Genomic DNA, 20,998 nt, shown 5'->3' with positions numbered 1-20,998 from the left:
GGTGGAGGAAGAAAAGAGAAGTAAGAAAATGGCCATCTGGAGAAGCCCAGAAAGCGTCAAGGAGATGCTTCCCTTGTATTCCCCTCAAACGCCTTTTCTCACCCTCACCAGGGAAGAGCGGCCGACACATCACTTGTTGACAGCCTCATTTCCTTGGAATAATTGGTTTATAAGCTACAGCATGTGATTTTTTTTTTTTTTTTTAAGCCAGGGACTTCCCTTCCATTCTCTTCTCCATTCCCAAGGGAATAGAGACTTATTTATTTCTTGTGGTTCCTTGGTGTTTTGTAGAGATCAGCTGCTCTTGCTACTAGTAGGAACGATGGAGCAGTGGTGTATTCTTTAGGACAGGAAATCAGTTTTTAGGTTAGGCATGACCTTGAACTCTGGGCAAAATGTAGCCCCCACACAGCGGAAGGAATGAGCTTCCTGGGAAGAAGACGCAGCAGTGACATGCTGGTGCCAGCTCACAAGAGATGACTGTGTGCATTTCTGCTTTCGGTGACATTGTGTTGGTGCTTGAAGTCAGCCATGGTGGGAATATTTACACCATGGGAAACTGGCAAATGCTGCCAACGAGGGCTTTTTCTCCCTGCTCTGCCTGCATAGAGCCAGTTATTTACTATTTACCAGCATATCACTGGGCCAGTGATAGAAACTTCTAGCTCCCTACAAAGGCTGATGGTGTCGTCAGTCACTACCTTTTACACTATCTGTTTCTCCTTCTCATCCTACACAGTAGGCAGTAGCTACTTTGGTAAAAGTTAGCCGATCCACACTGTAGTCCTGTCTTTATTGCTACCCAGAGGCATGACCTTGATATTACATGTAGACTCTCAGCCTCAGTTTTCTCCTCTGCAAAGTACAAGGACTGGACCAGTGATCATCAAGCTTCCTTTCAGCTCCAAGTCCTTGATTTCATGACTTTGGCTTTTCTCCAGAAGCTTGTAAAACTACAGAGTCTGAGCACAGTTGTAACTATTGAGAAATAAGATACCAAAGCACAACCAAAATAAAACCCTGGTAATTGTGGATTTCTCTACATTCTTCCTGACTCTAGAATCTCTAGCTTCATAAATGAAATGGTTTGTACTGAGGCCAAACCCCTGGGATTGGCTGGCATTTCTTTCTCTCCTCTATTTCTTTCTCAACACATTGCTAGATATTCCCAACCACCTGATGCTCCTTTACTTTTGCTCGAAATGGTGAGAGCTTGAAGTATGACTTTCCTTAGAGGCGGGGCAGCTAAATAGAGCTTGAACTCAGAAGTCATTTGGAAGGAACTGAATTCAAACTCCTGCTTTATTGTTTGGAGTTATATGGATTTAAGAAATTTGTGTAGTCTACTGAGTCTTTGTTTTCCCATCTGAAAAATGGAGATGAGAATTCTTGCTTGGTAGGGTCACTGTAAAAACGAAGTGAGCTAACACATAAATGGCCCAGCACAGCCTTTAGCATATGGCTGTTATTCCACAAGTGACAATCCCTCTTCCTCACACCTTTTCTGAAGGTAAAGCTCAAATTTTTGTCCTGAAAGTTCTATGGTAGTTCAGAGATAATTTCAAGCTAAATTCTGGGATTACAGAATCTCTGGTTGATACTTAGCCCCCTCAAAGATCACCAAAATACCTCTGGATCCCCAGTTCTGGGATGCTTTTGATAAGATAGACCTATAAGGGGCACTTCCTCTTGCATACCTGCTGTTAAGGCCACACTCAGAAGGTATGACCCAGCGGCTGAGGGGTGGAAGGCGAGGGGCTATTCTCTCTGAGGTTTCTGGACCCTCTGCTGTCACCTCTCTCCCACTGCCTTTGCTATCCTTTGGTCGCTAGCCCGGGCTTGTCTCTCTGCACCACCACTGGAGCAGAGCAGGGTGTCGTCTTCCTCTTTCCTCTGGCTCAGAAGCATGCAGGAATCAGTGGTTTCCTCCTGACAAGACCCACTCTGGATTATGGGAACCTGGCTGGACTCTGCATGGAGTTAACCCTTGCATCTCCTCTCTGCTTCTCCTGATAGGTTAGGGAAATTGATCATAACGTTTCAGTTGGAGATTATCTGGTCCAGCTTCCTCATTTTATAAAAGTAAGATAAGTAAGCAAATAACTGGCTCTTTATCATTATGATTAGAATTAATAATCATAGCTGCCCACTTTTTAAATAAATGCTCATTATGTGCAAGGTATTGTACTGTGCATTTTATGGGCATTTTCTCTTTGATCCTCATAATAACCATGAAAAGGGGGTAATATTATTTCTATTTTAAAGATAAAAAAAAATATGGCTCAGACCAGGTACCTAACTTGCCCAAGGTCACATAGGGCATAAGTGGTAAAAGTAATTTTTAACCTCATCTGTTGGACTTCAAAGCCTATTGCCTTAACCCTTATCCTAGAGGATTGGCACATTAAGAGAGGAACAGAAACAGCTGGGACCTGGTCTGAATTCTTTCTCCAGAAGTGGGTTTTGGGTGTAACAGCAGGCACCCTCAATTCCAGGTACTCAGAAGACAGTTGTGTGCCTCAATCTCAGGTTATTTCCCCAGCTGTAGATGCAGAGGCCAAAGCCCTTTGCACAGAGAACTATTTTTAGCATTTAACATACCCTCCAACTGTTAACTAACATGCCAGGCATGGTGCTAATGTTGTCATATATTTTCTCATCTGATCATCCCATGAGATGGACAACATACTCCCCATTTCACAGATCAGAATCTAAAGATGTTAAGTTACTTTTGAAGCAGGAAATAGAACAGATAAGATTTGAACCCTGGTTTTGGTTACAGAAGGCCAAACCCTTGATTACTACATTTAGTTACCAAGTTCCTCTCCCCCCTCTTTCTCTATCCCTTTCTCTCACTAGATTATGAGATCTGGGAGAGTGGTGATCATGGGGTTTTTTTTTTTTTCATGTTAGGATCTCCAGTACCTAGAACAGTGCCTGGAACTCAGATGACTTTCAATACCCTCTTTTTAAATTGATGGAAAGATGGTAGATGAATGGATGATGGAAGGGTATAGAGATGGAGAGAAGAAAGGTTACAGGAAGGGAGGGAAATAGGAGAGATGGATGAATGGATGGATGGACAGATTAAGAGATTAAGGGAAGCAGAAAGGGAAGACAAATGGAGAGATGGAGGATAGATGAATGGACGCAGAGAGAGGGAAGGGGGAATGGATGGATGCAGGGATAAGTGGATGGAAGGGATGGTGGATCACTTCAATGGTAGCATCCTGACTCTCTGACAGGTGCTTTGTTTATTTATTTATTTTTGTCTCTGATTTTCTTGTCTCTACTGTCTTCATATTTAAATCTTGAGGATAGCCTTCTCCTTTTCATCCTTTGCACGGACTCCTGATTTTTCTTTTTCAGTTTTCAAGCTATCTTTGAGTTTGATTTCCTTCCTTCTCCTCTGACTCAGCTACCCAGTGCCCCCTCACTTGGCCCCCACGGTGGCCTATTGCCTGCATGTACACATCGGGTCTCATTCCCTCTGTCCAGGCTCACCTACTGCTCTCTCTCTCACTTCATCTGGCTGCAGTGGTCTCCTTGCTGTTCTTCAAACACTCCAGACATGTCCTGAATTCTTTTACTTGCTGCCCCATCTCTGGAACACTTTCCCCAATACTTGCATGGCTCCCTCTCTTCCCTTGCTCCGTGTTTGCTGCAACACCATTCTCAGTGACCCAATCCTCTCAGCTATTTACTTTCTCCCTCTCCCTTGTTTGATTTTTTCTCCCCTTAATGATTACCATTTCCCAGACTGCAAATTTATGTGTTACCAGTTTGTTCTCTAGTAGGTAAGCTCCATGAGGGCAGGGAGCTTGATTGCATGGCTCACCAAGCACATAAAACAGCACCTGGAATATACTTTGAATTATTTAATGAACTGACAAGTCCCAAGTATCTGGGGTAAGCAAGACCTTGGGTTATGGGTTTGATACTACTTGATAATCTGAGCCTAACAATCTTTCTCATTTATAGCCCCTGGAAGTTTGGAAAAGAGGTGTGCAGAGGGACATGGAAAGCAAAGGCAGAGCCCCATCGTGAACAATGGGGAGCAGAGGCACCTCCTTACCGCTTTGGTGCACTGCACATCTTTCCCCAGCAGCCAGTTGAGCTCCAAATTGCCCTCGCCCTGGTAGCAGGACTGCAGGCGCTCCTTGATCTGCAAGTTGATGGCCCGGATGGGGAAGGCACAGAGGGCGGAGTCATCGGGTGGATGGTGATACTGCTTCTGCCCTTTGGAGAAGATGGCGAAGAGCACATCATCCTGGCTGCTGATGTTGAAGGCCTGGGCTAGCGCATCCCCGGGCTTGGCGAGGTAAGCAGCCTGCAGGAGGCGGTATTCCACCCCTGCACGTGTGCAGCCGAAGGGCAGAGACACGTAGGAGTGGAACTTGGGGTCATCCTTGCAAAGACGCACGATACGGGAAGTGTAGAAGAGGTCCCCGGCGGAGTTGATGGCCACACCCTCGGGGGTCTCGGGCTGGACAGTGAGAAAGTAGACGAAGCCCCCGCTGGCGAAGCCATAGATGTAGAAGATGTCAAAGTGGGAGACCAGGGCCAAGGTGTCAGAGGGGATCTTAATGAGGGAGGAGACAAAATCGCTGTGGAGCTCATAGTCCAGCATGGCCGAGGACTCAGGGTCGCGGGGCAGCTTCCGGCTGGACAGCGTGGGGAAGTAATCCTGCTTGCCGTCCACCGCCGTGCCGATGAAGAGCTTGCCGTCCTCCCCCTCGGAGCGCACGATCACTCCGTACATGGTGCCGGTCTTGTTGACGCTGGACAAGTAGTGCTCCTTCTTGTGGGATGGCTCCACTAAGATGAAGAGGTCATCGAGACGCAGCAGCTTGCAGACGCCCTGGTAGAGGCTGCCACAAGCCAGCAGGCGGTTCTCGGAGTAGTCGATGATGAGCAACTTGTTGACGTTGTTGGTGAGGGTGAGCACCTCGCTGCAGGGCTGCACAATCAGGGGCGGGTAGCAAGACTTGTTGTCCTCCTCTGGCCCTGTCTTGTGAGCCACCTGGATGGTCAGGTTGCCCGTTAGCTTGTAGACCCGGTTGATGGCCCCCACATACACCGCCCCTGTCCCGCGGTGCACAGTCAAGTGATTGAAGGTCCAGTCTCGGTTCTCCGAGTGGAAGGTGCTGAACTGAGGCATGCCGGCTGCTGGGGGGGCCAGCAGCACCCAGACCACTGAGAGTAGGACCACAGACCGGCTATCAATCTGTGAGGCCCATGGCCAGGGCCTCCTCTGTTCCATCCTGAGAGGGGCAGGGTGGAGGAGACCGCTCCTCCGAGTTCTTCTACTCCACTTTCCTGGCTTGGCCCTCACATGGTTCTGGAAAACACAAGGCAGAGTGAGTGGTCAGACTGACAATAAGTTGCAGGGGAAGTGAATTGGATTGCTTGACCCAGGGTCCCAGCCCTGGCTAGCTCTGTGAGTCTCTTCCTTCTGTATGTCAGTTTTTCTATTTTTAACATACTTTTTCCCTCTTAGGGATGTTCAGGGAATCCTATTATCTATTTTGGTCTCCAGCCTTTACGCTGTAAAATACTTTTCTTTTTTTTTTTTTAACTTTACAAAGCATCTCTATTTCTGTCCTCTGAAGACATCGTTTTATCTCTCAGAGAGGTTAAAAGACTGCTTAAGTTCACCCAGCCAGTCAATGCCCATGTCAAGACTGAAGCCAGTTTTCCCCACCCAATTGTCAGGTCTTACCCCAGGCGAGTAGACATCTCTCCTGGATTTTAAAAGCTTGTTAGGAAGCCCTCCTCCCTCCTGTTCTCCTGAGAGTCTGATATCACAAATAAAATTCCTTCTTATTTCAGACTCCCATTGCCTCACACTGCTATGCTTTTTTACTTTCACCCTGAGTGACGATGGTGCCCCTCGGCCTCTTCTCCAGAAAGAAGCACCTCCGATCTTTAGCTGTTAAAACTCATTAGGAAAGGAAAATATGTTGTACCCATTAAGATTGGGATTCTCATAAGTGCCATTCAGGAGCCTGAAAAGCCTTCAAGGGAAGGGTAGCCAACTCCTATCCCTTTGACTAGAGAATGTGCAGCCGCTGCCTCCCAGGAGCCCGGCGGTCAGGTCCTGGGGCCACTTTCAACTTCTCAGCAGGTGGAAACACGGGGAGCTGGTCTTGCTAAAGGGTCTGGCTATCTGGGTCCAGCTTCAGTCGCCTGGGGTAGGAGCTCTGGATTGGGAACATGCAAGGAGGAGCAGAGAGAGGCAAGCTGAGATCAGTCTCATCCAGCCACACAGAGGCCTCCCAAGTGCTCAGGCATCCGTGAAATCAACACTGGGCCCCAGTGGCCATGCCCCAAGCCCTGTCTCCAGCCCTGACTGCTTGACTCCTGTCTGCATTCCAAGGAAGCTGCCCAGAGAGCTGAGTAGGGCTCCAGAGGACAGCCTGCAGAGACAGCCCCCCACTCCAGGCAAGAGGGTGGGAGGGCAGAGAGTTGAGCCAGTGGTGATCACGCTGTTCCTGACTTTCAGGGAGAGGGACTGTGACTGCATGGCAGCAGCACCAGGAGGAGGAAGCAGTGAGCCGTCTGGCAGAGAGATCTTTTCTCCAGCTGGACAGATCACCCGGCAACCTCCTCAGACAAGTCCAGACAGGCACAGGGGGAGGCAGGAATGGAAATGGTCAAGCAGGGGATGGAGGATTTGCTCTGAGGCAGCTTAAGAGAGCCCAATCTGTCCCTTCTATTCCGCAATCTGGCTGGACTGGGTTGTCAGTAGAACAGACACCACTTTGAGAATCCCTACCAGTTTTTTCTGAATGTATTTAGAAATTCTTCTTCCTGCTCCTCAACTTTGTATCCGAGACCTGGCAGCCACCATGGTGCCAGGGGAGGTCCCACCTAACTAACTGCTCCCTCTAACTAGACTCCACCGGGGTGTTTTAGGGTGACTCAGGAGGCCTCGTGCTTCCTTGGAAAGAGGAAGGCAGCAGGAGACTCAGGCTGACCTCAGCTACTCCACCACAGCCCTTCCGGCCCCACGCGCACACACCACACCGGCAAAGGCTCCCAATAGACACAGCTTTCGGTTTGAAAACCAAAAGTTATTTTTAGCTATGTCCTGAGGCCGGTAGCAGGACGTGAATTCCTCAAGAGGAGCTGCGGAAAGGAAATAACAGAATCCTCAAATCCTCCAGCTGGACAGGGAATTGCAAGAGATGGTTCTTTGTAAATCTCTCTCCCTGGGTAGGAAAGTGTCTTTAGCTACAGGTGGAGAGTAGTGCCCCACCAGGAGTGGTGAGAAGGAGGCTAATTGTCAGCACACTGTGCCTGGGGTTTTGCATTCAGGAAAGTGTTCTCTGAAACATAATTGCACTGAATTTGTGCAGAGGATAATCCTGCTTTCTCTACAACATACATGCACATAGGTGTTTAGCTTGTGTGCAGGGGAGGGGTCCTAGTAGTGGAGCTAATATCAAAGAACATGTGTGAGGTTAAAGTCAATCATCTCACCTCCCTTCAGAGTATCCTCTCAAGATATAGTTTAAATAGTGAGTGGCTTTTGTTGTTAGAATTGGGAACAAGTTTGGGACCTTGGGCAACTCGAGCCTCATCTCCCTTTCTGGTAGAATGGGGATAATTACAGTACCTAGCTCTCTGGACCTCATGAAAGTTAATGTGATAATGTGGAGAGAGCTTAGCATGGCTGCTGATACACAATGAGCACTTCACTCTTATTAGTTGTTATTATTATCATTGAAAGCTCCCAGAGAAACAGCACTTTAGAAATCCTGCCAGTGAGCTCCTTCTCTTTTTGATTATATTTATTCTTCCTTCCCATGGGATGAGCATTATGAGTGGATCTTGGCTCCACACCCCTCCCTGACCAGTGACAGAGCTCAATCTGGGAAGCAGGTGGCAGGAAAAGGGAAGAGACTCAAGATGATCACCTCTGTCATACTACTTGCACCAGTCCCAATATAGCCTCACCATAGACTTCAGGGAGGCTGGTACAAATGCAGGACCATGGCAGCTGGACTGAAAATAGGACACTTTGCCTGATGACTAGAAAGCATGGAGTCACAGGGCAGGAGGAAGACTGGAACCCTGAGTTAATCTGTGCCTGTTGTCATTCATGAATTGTACCTGTGGCTTTAGACTGATCTAGCATCTCCCTGAGCCCTATTTCTTGATCTTAAAATAGAGTATGTTGAATTAGTCAGTCTGTAAGATTTCTTCTTCCAGATGAAATGAGGACTTGAGGCCTGGTTCCTTCAGTTCCTGGAGTCTCAGATTCCCGTAGCAGCTACAGTCCTTCTCTCCTACCTGGTGAGGCTCATTAGGCTAGGTGTCCTCAACAGACTGTAGTCACAGTCTGCCCCTTTTCCTCTCACCCCTCTAGCAGCATCTGTTCTGGGACACTCTGGTGCTGGTGACCAGCCAGGGAATGCATCCCACTGGGCCCAGTGACCACCCACTCTGGGACAGCTGTTGCTCAATATGGAATAGCCAAGAGGAGGGATGCTCTCATGCTGCGGCAGGTGGAGGGGAGGTTTGCAACCCACCTTGTTGAGTATGAGCTTCATAAGGACAGTGATTGCAAGACCAAGAAAGAACCTCCTTATTACCATGTCAGAATTGAAGTTATCAAGTGAGTCTTCTAAAACAAGGCTCTAGGGACAAGTGTCAGGCCTCCTATGTGAGTTCAGAATAAGTGAAAGGATGCCCACCTTATGTCTTTGATGCATGATGGTGTCACAGTTAAGTGCAGGAGCTCTGGATTTAGATGCTGAGATTCAAACAGAGCTATAGCTTTGTAAATGTGATCAAGGTACTTGGCCATTCTGTGATGCCTTCTCACTGCCTATCAAAATGGGTTTAGTACCAGCATCTTCCATGCAGGATTATTAGGATGAAATCAATGAATACCTATAAAGAGCTTAGAAGAGTGCCCAACCCATTTTAAGTGTTCAGGATATACTAGCTTTTATTATTAGCAAGTATGTGTTGATATTTCCAGTTCCTCTCCTCCATCCACCCCATGATCTGTCTTAGAATGAATTTCCATCCTCAGTTTGGTAAAAGCCAGGGAACATATATCATGACCTCACGCACCTAGCATTTCCTCGTAACCCCTATTTTCTGCTAGCACCCGCCTCAGGGTTTTATTTTTAATAACAATGTCCTCTTCTATCACATCTTCTCTCTCTGTTTAGCTTATGAAGTCACTTGTCACATGCATTCTCAAGAGCTGAAACTGGCCTAGCTTCTGTTTTTCTATCAACTTCCCTCTCCCCCATGGCCATTCTCAAACCAGGACATGCTGCTTTGGGACTCTCACCTTATCTGCAGAGCCTCCCATTACATCTTAGAATGCTCCCCATGCCAAGGAGAGGGCATGTTTGCCTCTTTGGGAAGCAAATGCCATTAAATATTTTATTGGGAGGGCCTGATGACACCATCTCCCTCTCAGGATCCAGGAGGCAGGTGTTGGTGACAGCCAGTGAAGCCATCTGATCCCTTCCTGATCAGCTGCTGCAGGCATCAGGGGCAAAAGCACAGGGGAAATGACAATTAGCCATTTGCAGTTCAGCTCAGTAGAAGGTTCTCTCTGCCACCCTGTTCTGAAGCTTTTCAGAAGGTCTGGGTGTCGCTGCTCCACGTTTTACTTATTGGGAATGGAGCTGGGGGCAGAGTAGGGCTTAGAGTTGGATACAGTTCTGCCAGCTTGAGCTACAAGCTCACATTAGTAGATCTCACACCTTGGGACCCACCTGTAGACCCACCATCACCACTCCCTCCATTGCCATCACTGCTGTCACCACCATCATCTTCTCCAGCACCATCCTAATGCTGAGGGTTTTCAAAATGGTAGCAGTAAATGGTGCCAATTACTATTACTGCACTTATGGGTGGGGACCAAAGCCAGGATCCTGAGGAGCCAGATGGAGATGGGGAAAAGTCAGCATGAAAATGAGGGCTGAGAGATCAGAGAAGAGTTGGAAGCTGCTCCTGGAACCCACCCGACCTCCTGCTTCTCTGTGGCACAGGGAAGTCCATCGTCTTGTCTTTCTAACTAGCTGTGCCTCTGAGCAGGACTTTGGGGGTGGGTGCTGGATGGTTAGGAGATTACTCCAACTCACCACCTTTATTTTTTCAGATGAGGAAATCAAAGTCTGTAGAAAGAAAAATCAATTGTTCAAGGTGACTCAGAATGAGTCAGGGAAAGGTTGCAATCAGAACCCAGATCTTTGTGACAAGAAATCTGGGACTTACTTCCTCCATCCTAGGTGGAAGGGTCCTGGGAGGTGGCTATGCTCTGCCTCAAGGCTGTCCTGTCAGGGCAAAAAAAAGGTGCCTTTGATGCTGGTTCCAAGTGAGGGTGGCACTCACTGGGCCCGCACTGGGAGATGGCAGATTCAAAGAGGTGCAGGATGAAGGGGCAGAGAGATGAAAGAGATGTTGTCGGAATGGCTCCCTTTCCTGTCAAGGGAGAATGACCTCCTCTAGCCTCCTGTAGCTCAGGCAGGCCCAAGAAAATGTCACACTGAGGAATGTTACCTACATTGTGTTGGGGGAGGGGGCTAGGGTGTCCTGTGCCACATCCCCCTGCCTGATGGAGTCTGATGGAAAAGGGGAAAAGGTAAGCATGAAAATGAGGGCTGTGAGGTCAGGGGAGAGTTGGCAGCTGCTCCTGAGACCCACCTGGCCTCCTGCCTCTCTGTGGCAGAGGGGACAGGTCAGATTTCATCTAAGCACAGAATACTGCTCCCTCTTACAAGAGTTAGCTGCACAGGAAGAAACAGAAGGTAGATATTCAGGGGTTCAGCCTATCTAGAGAGGATCCTGGGCATGCACTGCCAAGGAGATTGTGGAATTTGCTGACACTGAATTTTCTTGCTGGCTGTCTAGGAACAAGTTTACCCAGAGGCAGGGGATCGGTCCTGATGATGTCAGAAGGCTCCTTTTGGTTTCAGATTTCTATGCATTCAAATCCATGAGAATTATCATCTAAATGTGAGATTCTGAGGCCCCTGCTTGTCCCATGTGAGTGGAGTGGTGCTGAAGGGCCCATCTGAAGGTCCCTTGGGCAGTAGAACGTGCAAACATTCCAGTGTCATTGTAACGCCGACCTCAGAGGTAGTCCAGGCACGTTGGGCAGCACAAGGTGAGGAAGAGGGCGAACGTGGAGGCCCCGGGTGACGCCTGCAGCTGAAAGGCCTCAATTAGAGTGAAAGGAGTTATCTGGTATTTAAATAATTATTAGATTGAAGGAATAATCATGGGTTTGAGCTGATTTTTTCCCCACTGTCACCCTGATGGCGTCTATAATATTATTATTCAAATGCCCATGCTTCTCATTGAGAAGGGACCAAGAGAGAGAGGGAGGGTGGGGGAGGGGTGGGGAGCGGCAAGGGGGTGGGGAGAGCTGCTCATTTAATCTCCATGTGACAGGGCTGCAGGAGGTACGATTAGTCTTTTTCTTATTTCAGCTGTCACTCATGCACAGACACCAAGATTGTTATTAGCGTTATTTTATGCACGCGATTTAAAGGGAAAGCGGGGGAGGGGTGTGGGGTGAGAGGGAGAATTTCTTACTGAAAATAACGGGACCAAAGGAACAATTTAGATGTCACTGCTCTACCAGCTGCGTTTGCTTCATTAATCGAATGTCATTTTCCCCCTAGACTCTGTGCTGTTATGTGAAGCTAAGTGGCTAGACCCCACTCCAGAGCAGAGGATAAGGTAGGGGAGAGGGGAGAGGGGAGAGGGAAGAGGGGAGAAAAACGGAGCTCTTGCCCGTTGGCACCCTTGGCATGTCCTGAGGTGAGGTGGGTGACACCAGGGCTTCTCCAGGGTGGGTCAAGGCAACTTGGAGGGAAAATTTCTACCCAATCAACCTTTCTCACTATGAGAAGTGAGAGATGGGCCTCTACTTGTCTTCACAGACACAATTCATTTCACAGGTGGGATAAAGTAGATTCAACTTCCAATGATCATAGAGCCGGAGAAGGAAATTTAAGGTACTTCACCAGTCCCCATCAGTAATGCAGGAAGAAGCCGCTTTCCAGGTGGGTCCTGGGCTGCCTGACCAGGGCTGTATGTAGCTCTCTGTTTTGGCAAAGGTCCTTGGATCCCACAAAAGGGCATGACAACAACAGGCTGGGTGTGACCCCAGTAGTGGGCAGGGGAAGGGCAACACACTAGTGTGAGGACTGGGTTTGGGGCAAGAAATGTGGGACAACAGGTGTTAAAGTTTGAATTGTGTCCTCTGTGTTGAAGTCCTAACCCCAGGACCTCAGGCTGTGAGGTCTTTGGAGCAAGGATCTTTGCAGAGGTAGTGCAGTTAACATGAGGATGTGACAGGAGGCTGCATGTCTGGTGTTCTCATAAGAAGGGGAACTGCTGGCCCAAAGACAGAGGTACACAAAGGCACAACAATGTGAAGAGGCATAGGTGGAAGACATCCTCTACAAGCCAAGGACAGAAGCCTGGAGCGAATGTCTCCCTCACAGCCCTCAAAAGGACTCAACCTCTCAGACTCCATGATGTTGGACTTCCCAGCCTTCTGAACACAGAGAAAGTGTCTCTTGCTAAAGCCACGTGGCCCACGATACTTTGCTATGGCAACCCTGGTGAACTAATGCAGCAGGGACGAGTGATGGATTCTAACTTTTCTGTTCAGGAATTCTCTTTTAAAGAAAAGGGGTATGTGCACATGCATGCTTGTGAGGAGGGGGTGGGTCTAAATGGCCACGGGCTGGGTACTGTAGAGATGCAGAGTTTGAACATCTCCATGAGAACCCAGGGCAGCCACCCATGCTTCTTTAACTCCCCAGGAAGACAGTGGCCCAGACAACCCACTTGCTGGGCACGTCACATCTCTGGGATGAGAATTAGGTTTGTTGATCTCTGTTTTGCCTGCTGAGTGGGTCTTACTGTTTTTGGCCTCTCCTGCCCATGTCCTCAGCCTCTGCCCAGGAGAGTGACTTTGTCACTTGCCAGACCCCAAGAACACATGATGAGATATTTTGCAACTCCCAGGGAGAGATTTTGCTTCGTTCCCACCCCAGCTCCTCCTTCACTATGGGCTTTTATCCTGGGACCACTGCTTTTTCATACCAGGGGGGAGTTTCTGGTGTATTTTTTTCCCAGGTCTCGCAGTGGGTTCTGACTGAGCCCTGGAAACCACACCAGCTCTCCCAGGGCCTTAGAAAAACATCCAGTGTTTGTCCTCTCCTTGCGTGGGCTATAAAAGTTTGGAGTTGTCTCCCTGAATTATGAAGGGTTCTAAGATGAGTGCTTATTTGAGGGGCTGGCAGTGGGGAGGGGATGGCTCTGGTCCTTTCTGGGGCACAGACTGGGCTGGATTTGCAAAGTCAAAATAAGATTCATTACCCTGGGGCCAGAGCAGGGAGATACACCGCCTGACCCTGCAGACCCGCCCCATATGTCATGGGCCTGTCAGAAATCTCCCAGAATTCCCTTTATTATCTAAAGGTCGCCACCCGGGCAGAGCTGAGAGAGCCGCATGGTATAAACTCAACTACAAGAGCAATCAATTTCAAGCAGCTGCCTTCCCTGACACCCCTATCCTGCTCCCCCTTCCTGCGGCTCTGTCCTCTTCAACCCCCTCTGGGGGACAGCCAGGGAGAAGGGCTGACTTGCTATGGCCACCTCCCTCCTGGGTCAGAAAAGATTTCTGCAAATGAGCAGGGCGCTGAGGCTATGAGAGGCAAGTCCCGGGAGTGTGCCTATCCTCTGCACTAAGTGGGGCTGGGAAGAGGTCCCCCCACATCTCCCCTAATCCTAGGCAGGATCCTGTTTAAACCTGGTGGTGGTGTTCCGATAGGCATGACTGGCTTAACTAACAGGAAAAGGAATCCCCAGTTCCTTCCAAAGGCAGACAAAGGATGAAAGAGGGGATATGACTTTGCTAAGTCAAGTCAAAATTCATGTTAAGGGACTTCATGTCCTAAGGCCCATGAGTAGCATGATAATATCAACTCCTATTTGTTTTTTATAACAAAATCAATGAAGAGTAGCTGCTACCATTATTATTACCAATCATCTGCTATGTGGCATGCTGTGCTCTGAATATACACTACTGATACTTTTGTGATTGCCTTGCAAAGTGGCTATGAACATCCCCACTTCACAGATGAAGGCACTGAGTCTTAGCAGGCTTGAATACCTTGACCAGGAGCACTCAGCTAGGAAGCAGAGCTTTCTGAGGCCCAGGCTTTCTCCATTATTATACATTGTCTAGATTTTTAAAAATTTATATTTCAGTCAAATGTTCTTATCACCAATCAGGAAAAATTCACCAAAATGTTAAATAAGACTTGGTGAATCCTTCACTTTAAAGGTCACATCTTGAAGCTCTACAGTTCCATTGACGTCTATCCTGAGCTGATCCTGTGTTTTGGAAATGGAGCTGGGCTAGAGTCGGGGCTGGCAGGAGCCGTGGTTATCAGTTATCAGGTGGGGTCCGTGGCTCTTTTGTGGCAAGAGGTTTGACAGCTGCCGTTGTTGTCAAGAGAAATCTCACATGATGTTTTCAAGGAGCCTGGGAAAGCTATCTTCTGCCTTCTCCTCTCATCCTTACTATACAAGGGAAAGCTGGGGCCTCTTCAAGATTGAAACGGGGCAGGAGAGCGGGTTAAAAAGTGCCCAACCAAATGATTAAATAAATTACAGTTACTCCACATAATGGCATATTACGCTGCCATTAAACATAATGTTTTCAAAGAATAATGACATGGCTCCAATTCACACTAGTGGGAGGGAACAAGAGAAACAAAGGACTGGGGAGGGCAAAGCCCAAGGAAGCGCCAGGCACTCATCTGAATGGTGGTCCCTGGGCTGACCCTAAAACCCCACCTTCTCCCCTCCCCCAATCCCAGCTGTCCACATGTTTTTCCTCTTGAAGAAAAATGTTAATAGACCCAGGAGAACCCAGGTGAGGTGCTTCCTGCTTTCTCTTGCAGACCACCCTTCCTTTCTGTGCTCAGTGGCTTCCTGCAGCCAGTCCCTGATAAGTTTCAGGGACAAGGAGCACTCTCCATTCCTGATGCTTCCACTCCGTGTCAGGGAAAGTGGCCATTGGTGCAAGATCAAGATGCATTTCTTAGTGCTGTCCATTCCCAGAAGCTAGGGTTCCCCCAAATTCACAAGGGTGGCCTCTTTCCCTAGAAGCCTGGCATTGCCTCTCCAAAAATGATACCATCTAGGCCTTCCTCTGCTATAGACCCTGCTGAAAGCCACTGGCAACGAAGACCCAGGACAGACATTCTGCCATGTATGTCTCTGGCCACTTTGTTTCTTCTGCCTCAGCCCTCCTGTCTCACTTTGCCAGGCCCATGGCCAAAGGGCTAGGATTCACCTGTGGAAACACTTTCCATGCCTTCTGCTGTTGTCCAAACCGGCTCAGAACCCCAAGTACCCTGAGTTCAAATCCCTTGCATTCTGATGCCCAACTCTCCCAGAAGGATTCTACTCTCAACAAACTGGTTTGTTTGCTGAGTCCCACAAACACCTGGCTCAATGTCACCTCTGTAGTGCCCTCTCCCTAGAATGTTGGTCTCCACTTTCTTCTTTGCCTATGCAAACCTGCCCATCCTTCAAAGCTCTCTCTCTCAAGTCAGTTTAAAACTGCTGGTTTGGCACACTCTTGATATTAGGACATACTGCACACAGCCTTGACGCTCTGTCTCTCTCTCTTTTTTTAATGTGACTATGTCTGATCTTCTCATTGAGACAGAGGCTCTTTGAGGACAGGAATAGTACCTTCTGCTTCTCGGCGTGCCGTGCAATGCTGGCACGGACACTTTCACTCCAGACTTTCACTCAGTCTGAATTGTGGAGAGGGAACACAGGGGCACTCTCTTGATTTTGTCAGCTGACACCATCCCTGCTAATCTGCTCTAAGAAATGATTTGAACTAACATGCTAGGCCCAGAGACTTGTCATCCGAAATCTTTGAGAGGCAGCGGAGAAGGGAGACAACATTTCAGGAAGGATCCTGGCTCTTGTTGTCCATGAACCCACTGGGTGAAGATCAAGTTCACCGGCTAGGTGGATGGAGTGGGGGAAAATGAAGAACAGGACTATCCCACCTGTCTCGGAAGGATTCATTATCCAGACTTTTACTAGAAAGTGTGGGCAAGAGAGCTCCAGAGCCACATTCCATCTAATAAAGTAAGAAGTGTATAATATTAGTAAGTGGTGAATTGATAAAGTGATCAAGAGCAGAGTGGGGTGGGAAGAGACTTCTCTAGGAAGGTTTAAAATGGGGTGTGTCCATAAGGAGGTCAAACTCACTCTGGTACATGCTGCCAGGCAGCAGGTGCAGAGAAAAGACCATGGCCTTTGGAGACAGACCTGGGCTCCAGTCTTGTTCTTCCACTAACTAGTTGGGTGACCCTGCACATGTTACTTAGCCTTTTGAAGGGAGCCTCACTTTCCTCGGCTGTAAAGTGACACCTCATGGGGTTATGGTGAGACTCAATGGGATGATGATTATGAAACTGTTTTGTCAACTCTATGGCTTTGAGTAAACACCAGTTACTCTTGTTTCTGTTTTTGGAGAAACACTAGACAAGGGCACCGACTCCTTGACAAGAGCGGCCACCTAGATCTCGAGGGCCGTGCTTCAGCTCTGAGTGAGGGCAATCATTGAGCAGTGGAATTAGCTCCTAGACCCGGCCCTCATGGATGGTTCCCCTCTCACCTCAGGAACTTTGAATGATTTAAGGACCACTTGTGCTGGTTTTGCTGACTTGTCCAGGCACCTATGTCAGGAAAGGAGGGGGCAAAGGAGGAAAGAGGAAAGTGGGAAGCAGGTCATGGGGAGGAGATCTCCACCCGCCACATCTCCTTTGTCTGCTTTTCTGAGCCAGTAGCCAGCCACTGAATGGAAGCTTCACCTCCTTTTCATGAGGAAACATCCTAAGGGGACTGTGTCCTACCCCGATCCTTCCCATCTTCAGTTCCTATTATTTTTCTCTCTTTGTCTGAGACTTCTGCTCCAGCAGAACAGATCCTGAGCTGTCAAGCAGCCTCTCTTAGGTGGCAAGTGTGTTCACACTCACGCACCCAGCAGGGGACGTGCGGTAGAGCTGCATAAAAGGGACACATGGAAACTGAAGGTGGTTGGAATTCCAGGCAGAGGTCTGGCTCTTTCAGGGCTCCGTCTGTGCAGAGATGCACATGAGCTGGGCTTGGGGAACGCTTAAATACCTTCAGCTCCTTGACAAGGAAGCAGGGGAGACAGACTTTGGAGGCCCCTGAAGCCCTATCTGCACTGGAGGGATGGATGTCTAGGACCCTTCAGCTCTCCTGTGAGGGAATGTGAAGGGCATAATTATCTGAGGCTGGGACATGCAGAAGAATGTGCTGAAGGGAAGCAGGGGCTATGTCAGGCTGGCTGGGCTGGGCGGGAGGACCTGGGCTCCGAGATGAAAAGAACTCCCGAGTGAGAAGCAGGCACCGGATGATGAATGGGGTGTGAGAGAGCAGCCTGGAAAAGGGTAAACAGCCAGGAGGGAACCAGGAGGGACTGGGAGGGAGGGCTGGGTGAGGAGAAAGAATGTCGAGGTCAAAGAGCAAAGAAAATGCTCCTGCAATGATTGACTCAAGATCCAGCACGTTACACACCCGGATGGATGCACATGTGCGCACAGATGTGCGGCCACCCGCCCGCCCTCCCCTCCACAGCCCTAGACGGGGTGAGCAAGGCTGCCTCCTCCCAAGCACACCCCCTCCCTTCAGGAAAACCGGTCTTCTGATATGTTTTTTTTGTTTTCTCTTTGTACAGTGATCGTACCGTTCCCTAAGAATGTCACCTATATCATCTCCTCTGTGTGTCCCTCCTGCAATCCTGGAGGGTGGCAGTGGCCTGAGCATCACTATTTTATAGGTGAGAAGACTTAGGTATATTTGAGGTTAAATGTTTTGGTTAAGGGACTGGATCCAGAAGGAGGCCTTGGCCTCAGGGCTCCAGTGGTTAAACACGTTACCCTATTTCTCAGCTGTCTGGAGTTGCAGGCTAGCTAACTGATACCGCAAAGGAGATATCACGTACTCTAGAGGTCACTCTTCGCTTCCAGTTAGGCAATACTGTGCCCATAGTGGCGGGAGTTGGGGGGGATCCTGTTACCACTCTTTGGGAACGGAGGGGGCCTATAAAAAGCCACGACTCAGTGTTAAGCTCTGAGAGACCCCCTGTGAAATTTGGGAGCAAAAGGCCAGGGACTGGGAGCTGTTGAATGCCACTTGGCTCCTGCTCAGTGCTGGCTGGTGAGAAGGCTGGGCAAGGGTTAAGGCCTAGCGATAGTCCCAGGAGCCTGCCCAGGTGGTGGCAGATGGAAAGAATCCAGAAACACAAATTTTTACAGAGTGACACTACTGTGCTAAAGTCCCCCTTCCTCGATTTGTCCTTATCTGTGGGCAGCAAGTCCCCTGACAGCTTCCCTTCTAAAGACCTCAGTCCCTGCGGCCAGCCCCAGATGCCAGTGGCTCCTACATGCCTTCCTGGGGGCTTCTCTCCCCCACCCACCTCTCCCAGCTCTCAGCCCTGGCCTGGCTGCTCCTCAATCCCCCACCGTGGCAGATCACTGATTAATTCAGGGCTGTTTAATAACCCTTCTATTTCGATGAAACAAGCTGTCTTGTTTTCTTTATTTTTAACACTGACTTTCGTTTCTTTGCTAAGCATCTTACTGTCATTTAAATTTCTCTGTCTCCAACCAAGCTGATAATAGACTGGAGTGAGCAGCTGCTTCAGTCCTGTTTATGACAATGATTAGAAGTTAGCGCCGTGCAAGCAGAGAATTGACCAAATCTCAGTTCAGCGGGTCTGGCCCTTCTTGTAGAGGGAGTGCTAATTTTGACATGATTAGGAGAATTCTGGCTCCAGGGGAGATCAGGACTAATCCCACCTAGCCTTCCCGGCACCCCACTCTGAGGGCAGCCAGGGTGTGAGAACCAACCTTGCTTACTTTGGAATTAAAGAAAGTAGCTGTGGGTTATTTGGATGAACCTGACACTCAACTCCACTTTTTGGAGGCCTTCTATTCCTCCAGTGTATTTACTGAGTAGAAAAGAGGAAGATGCAAAGTTAGAGGAATTGGGGTGGGTGGGGATCTCAGCAATCACCTGTTACAACTTTCTGCTTCCCATTTGAATTCCCACATGCATCTTTCCAATTACTGCTTGGATTCTCCAAATGATGTAGAGCTCATTCTCTTCTCAGGCAACCCTCTCCAGGTTGGATGGCTCTGGCCCATCTCTCTCCTCTATTTTCCTTCAATACCCATTTTGAATGTGTATGACCAGGATTTATGAGCACATCTTTTTCTCACTTGCCACAATGTCAGCTTGTCCAGATCCAGGGCAGTAACTTACTTCCCACCCATCACACTTGGTACATAGTAGATATTCTATAAACATTTGTTTAACCAAATTAAACCAAGGGCTACCAACTTCAGACTCTTTGCAAATAATGTACCTTTCTTCTACCTGAACAGCTTCCTGGTGAAGCTTTCCATTTTCTTTCTTTCTTTCTATTTATTTGGATAAACATTTTGTTCCTTCCTGGCCACCAGCCAGAAAAGGTTATGTCTTCCGGACCAGGACCCGCTTTTGTCCTCCGGAGTTCCAGAAACCTCAGTTGGTGGAAATCTTCACCAACAATGCTGGGAGCATAAATAGAAGTCATCAGGTGGCCTGAACCACTCCTCTGGATTCCAGGCCCCCTCCCCTTGTGCCCTCTGGGTCAGCTGTGGCTGCCTGGGAAAGCTCCCAGGTGCGCTCAGTTCCTGGCTGGCCTGATACTCCCTGCCTCTTGCCTTCCCGTAGCTTGGTGAGACTGGGGAGCCCTCTGCGCTTCCCAGCCAGCACAGTCTGCAGGCAGCTGCTGGGGTCATTGTCTCAGCCTCTTCAAGTTGTGAATGCTGAGTCTATAGAGACCGAAACACAAACAGTGCCTACAGTGCCTCTTGGGGAGGGAGGGGTGGCTTGGCCTTGCCAGAGCCATTGACTGTACAAATAGCAAGGCTTGCTATGGATGGAGGAAAGCTGGTTGCAGCTATTTAAGAGAGGGGGCCATTTCTTCACCACACTACCCAGTGCCCAGGAGGGGCAGTGGGTGTGTGCTAAAGGCCAGCAGATGGGCAGAGAAGAGGAGAGGCTGGTTCTCTGGGGGAAGACTGCTTCGTCATGAGCTGTTTGCCCAAATTCAAGGAACAGAAAGATGGAGGAAATTGCTGGGCACCGGGTGGGAGAGCAAGCAACTGGGGAGAACAAGTGGCTAAATGGGCAGATCAAGAGAATGTGCAGGATGGGCAGGGGCAAACAAACCTCCTAGCCATTGGAGAGCAGTGAATGATGCCCTGCTGTGTGACCCAGGGCAAGCCACTTACCCAGTTCAGACTTGGGTTTCACATCTATTATTTGGGTTTTGGTAAAAGCTGCTATCAAATACTCAGAGACATTTCCCAAGTATTCTAAACAGAATGCTTGTTTCATTTGTAATTCAAATTGCTTGAAAAATAATATTTAGGAAAAAAAAAATATCAAGGCACCACATCACCCCCATTTTCTGCAACAGGCCCTTAGTGCCGTCAAATACACAGGGCTCTAGCCACTCAATAGTCACCTTCTCAGGCTCTGCACTGCCAATACAGGACAAGGCCCTTTGTGCTCCAGCTGGGAGGGCCATGGGTGAGTTTGGGTCTGGCACAAGACAGCTGATGTTCCTCCCAAGATATCCTGCTATGTCTTGATCTATAATCCACATTGGTTGAGGATACAACTCCTAAGCCCCAAGGTCCAGCCTGGGCTCCTGCTAATGTTCTTCATGCTGTGTCTACCCCATCCCTGCCCCTCCTGCAAGAAGCTATTTCTGCATGGGAGGCATGAGCCCGATTGCAGCCAGGCAGCTAGGGCCCGTGAGATCTTCCTCTGACCCAGGGTGGTGGTGGTGGGAGGATTGGGGGACAGTGACTCTCAGAGCAAGGCCTAC

At 48.8% G+C, this 20,998-nt stretch overlaps 1 protein-coding gene across 1 annotated transcript in view; it reads right to left on the bottom strand.

The window, feature by feature from the left end:
* Nucleotides 1-20,998, bottom strand: part of Plxna2 (plexin A2) — a 207,068-nt gene that overhangs the window by 176,973 nt on the left and 9,097 nt on the right. The window contains exon 2 of the mRNA XM_076832484.1: nt 4,076-5,341. Within this exon, the coding sequence (XP_076688599.1) occupies nt 4,076-5,263 (1,188 nt within the window). The 5' untranslated portion in view covers nt 5,264-5,341. The remainder of the gene's footprint in view (nt 1-4,075; nt 5,342-20,998) is intronic.

This window comes from Callospermophilus lateralis, chromosome 13, assembly GCF_048772815.1.
Source record: "Callospermophilus lateralis isolate mCalLat2 chromosome 13, mCalLat2.hap1, whole genome shotgun sequence".
Lineage (NCBI taxonomy): Eukaryota > Metazoa > Chordata > Mammalia > Rodentia > Sciuridae > Callospermophilus > Callospermophilus lateralis.
The sequence above is the reverse complement of the archived record's forward strand: the minus strand, read 5'-3'. Positions and strand labels throughout refer to the sequence as shown.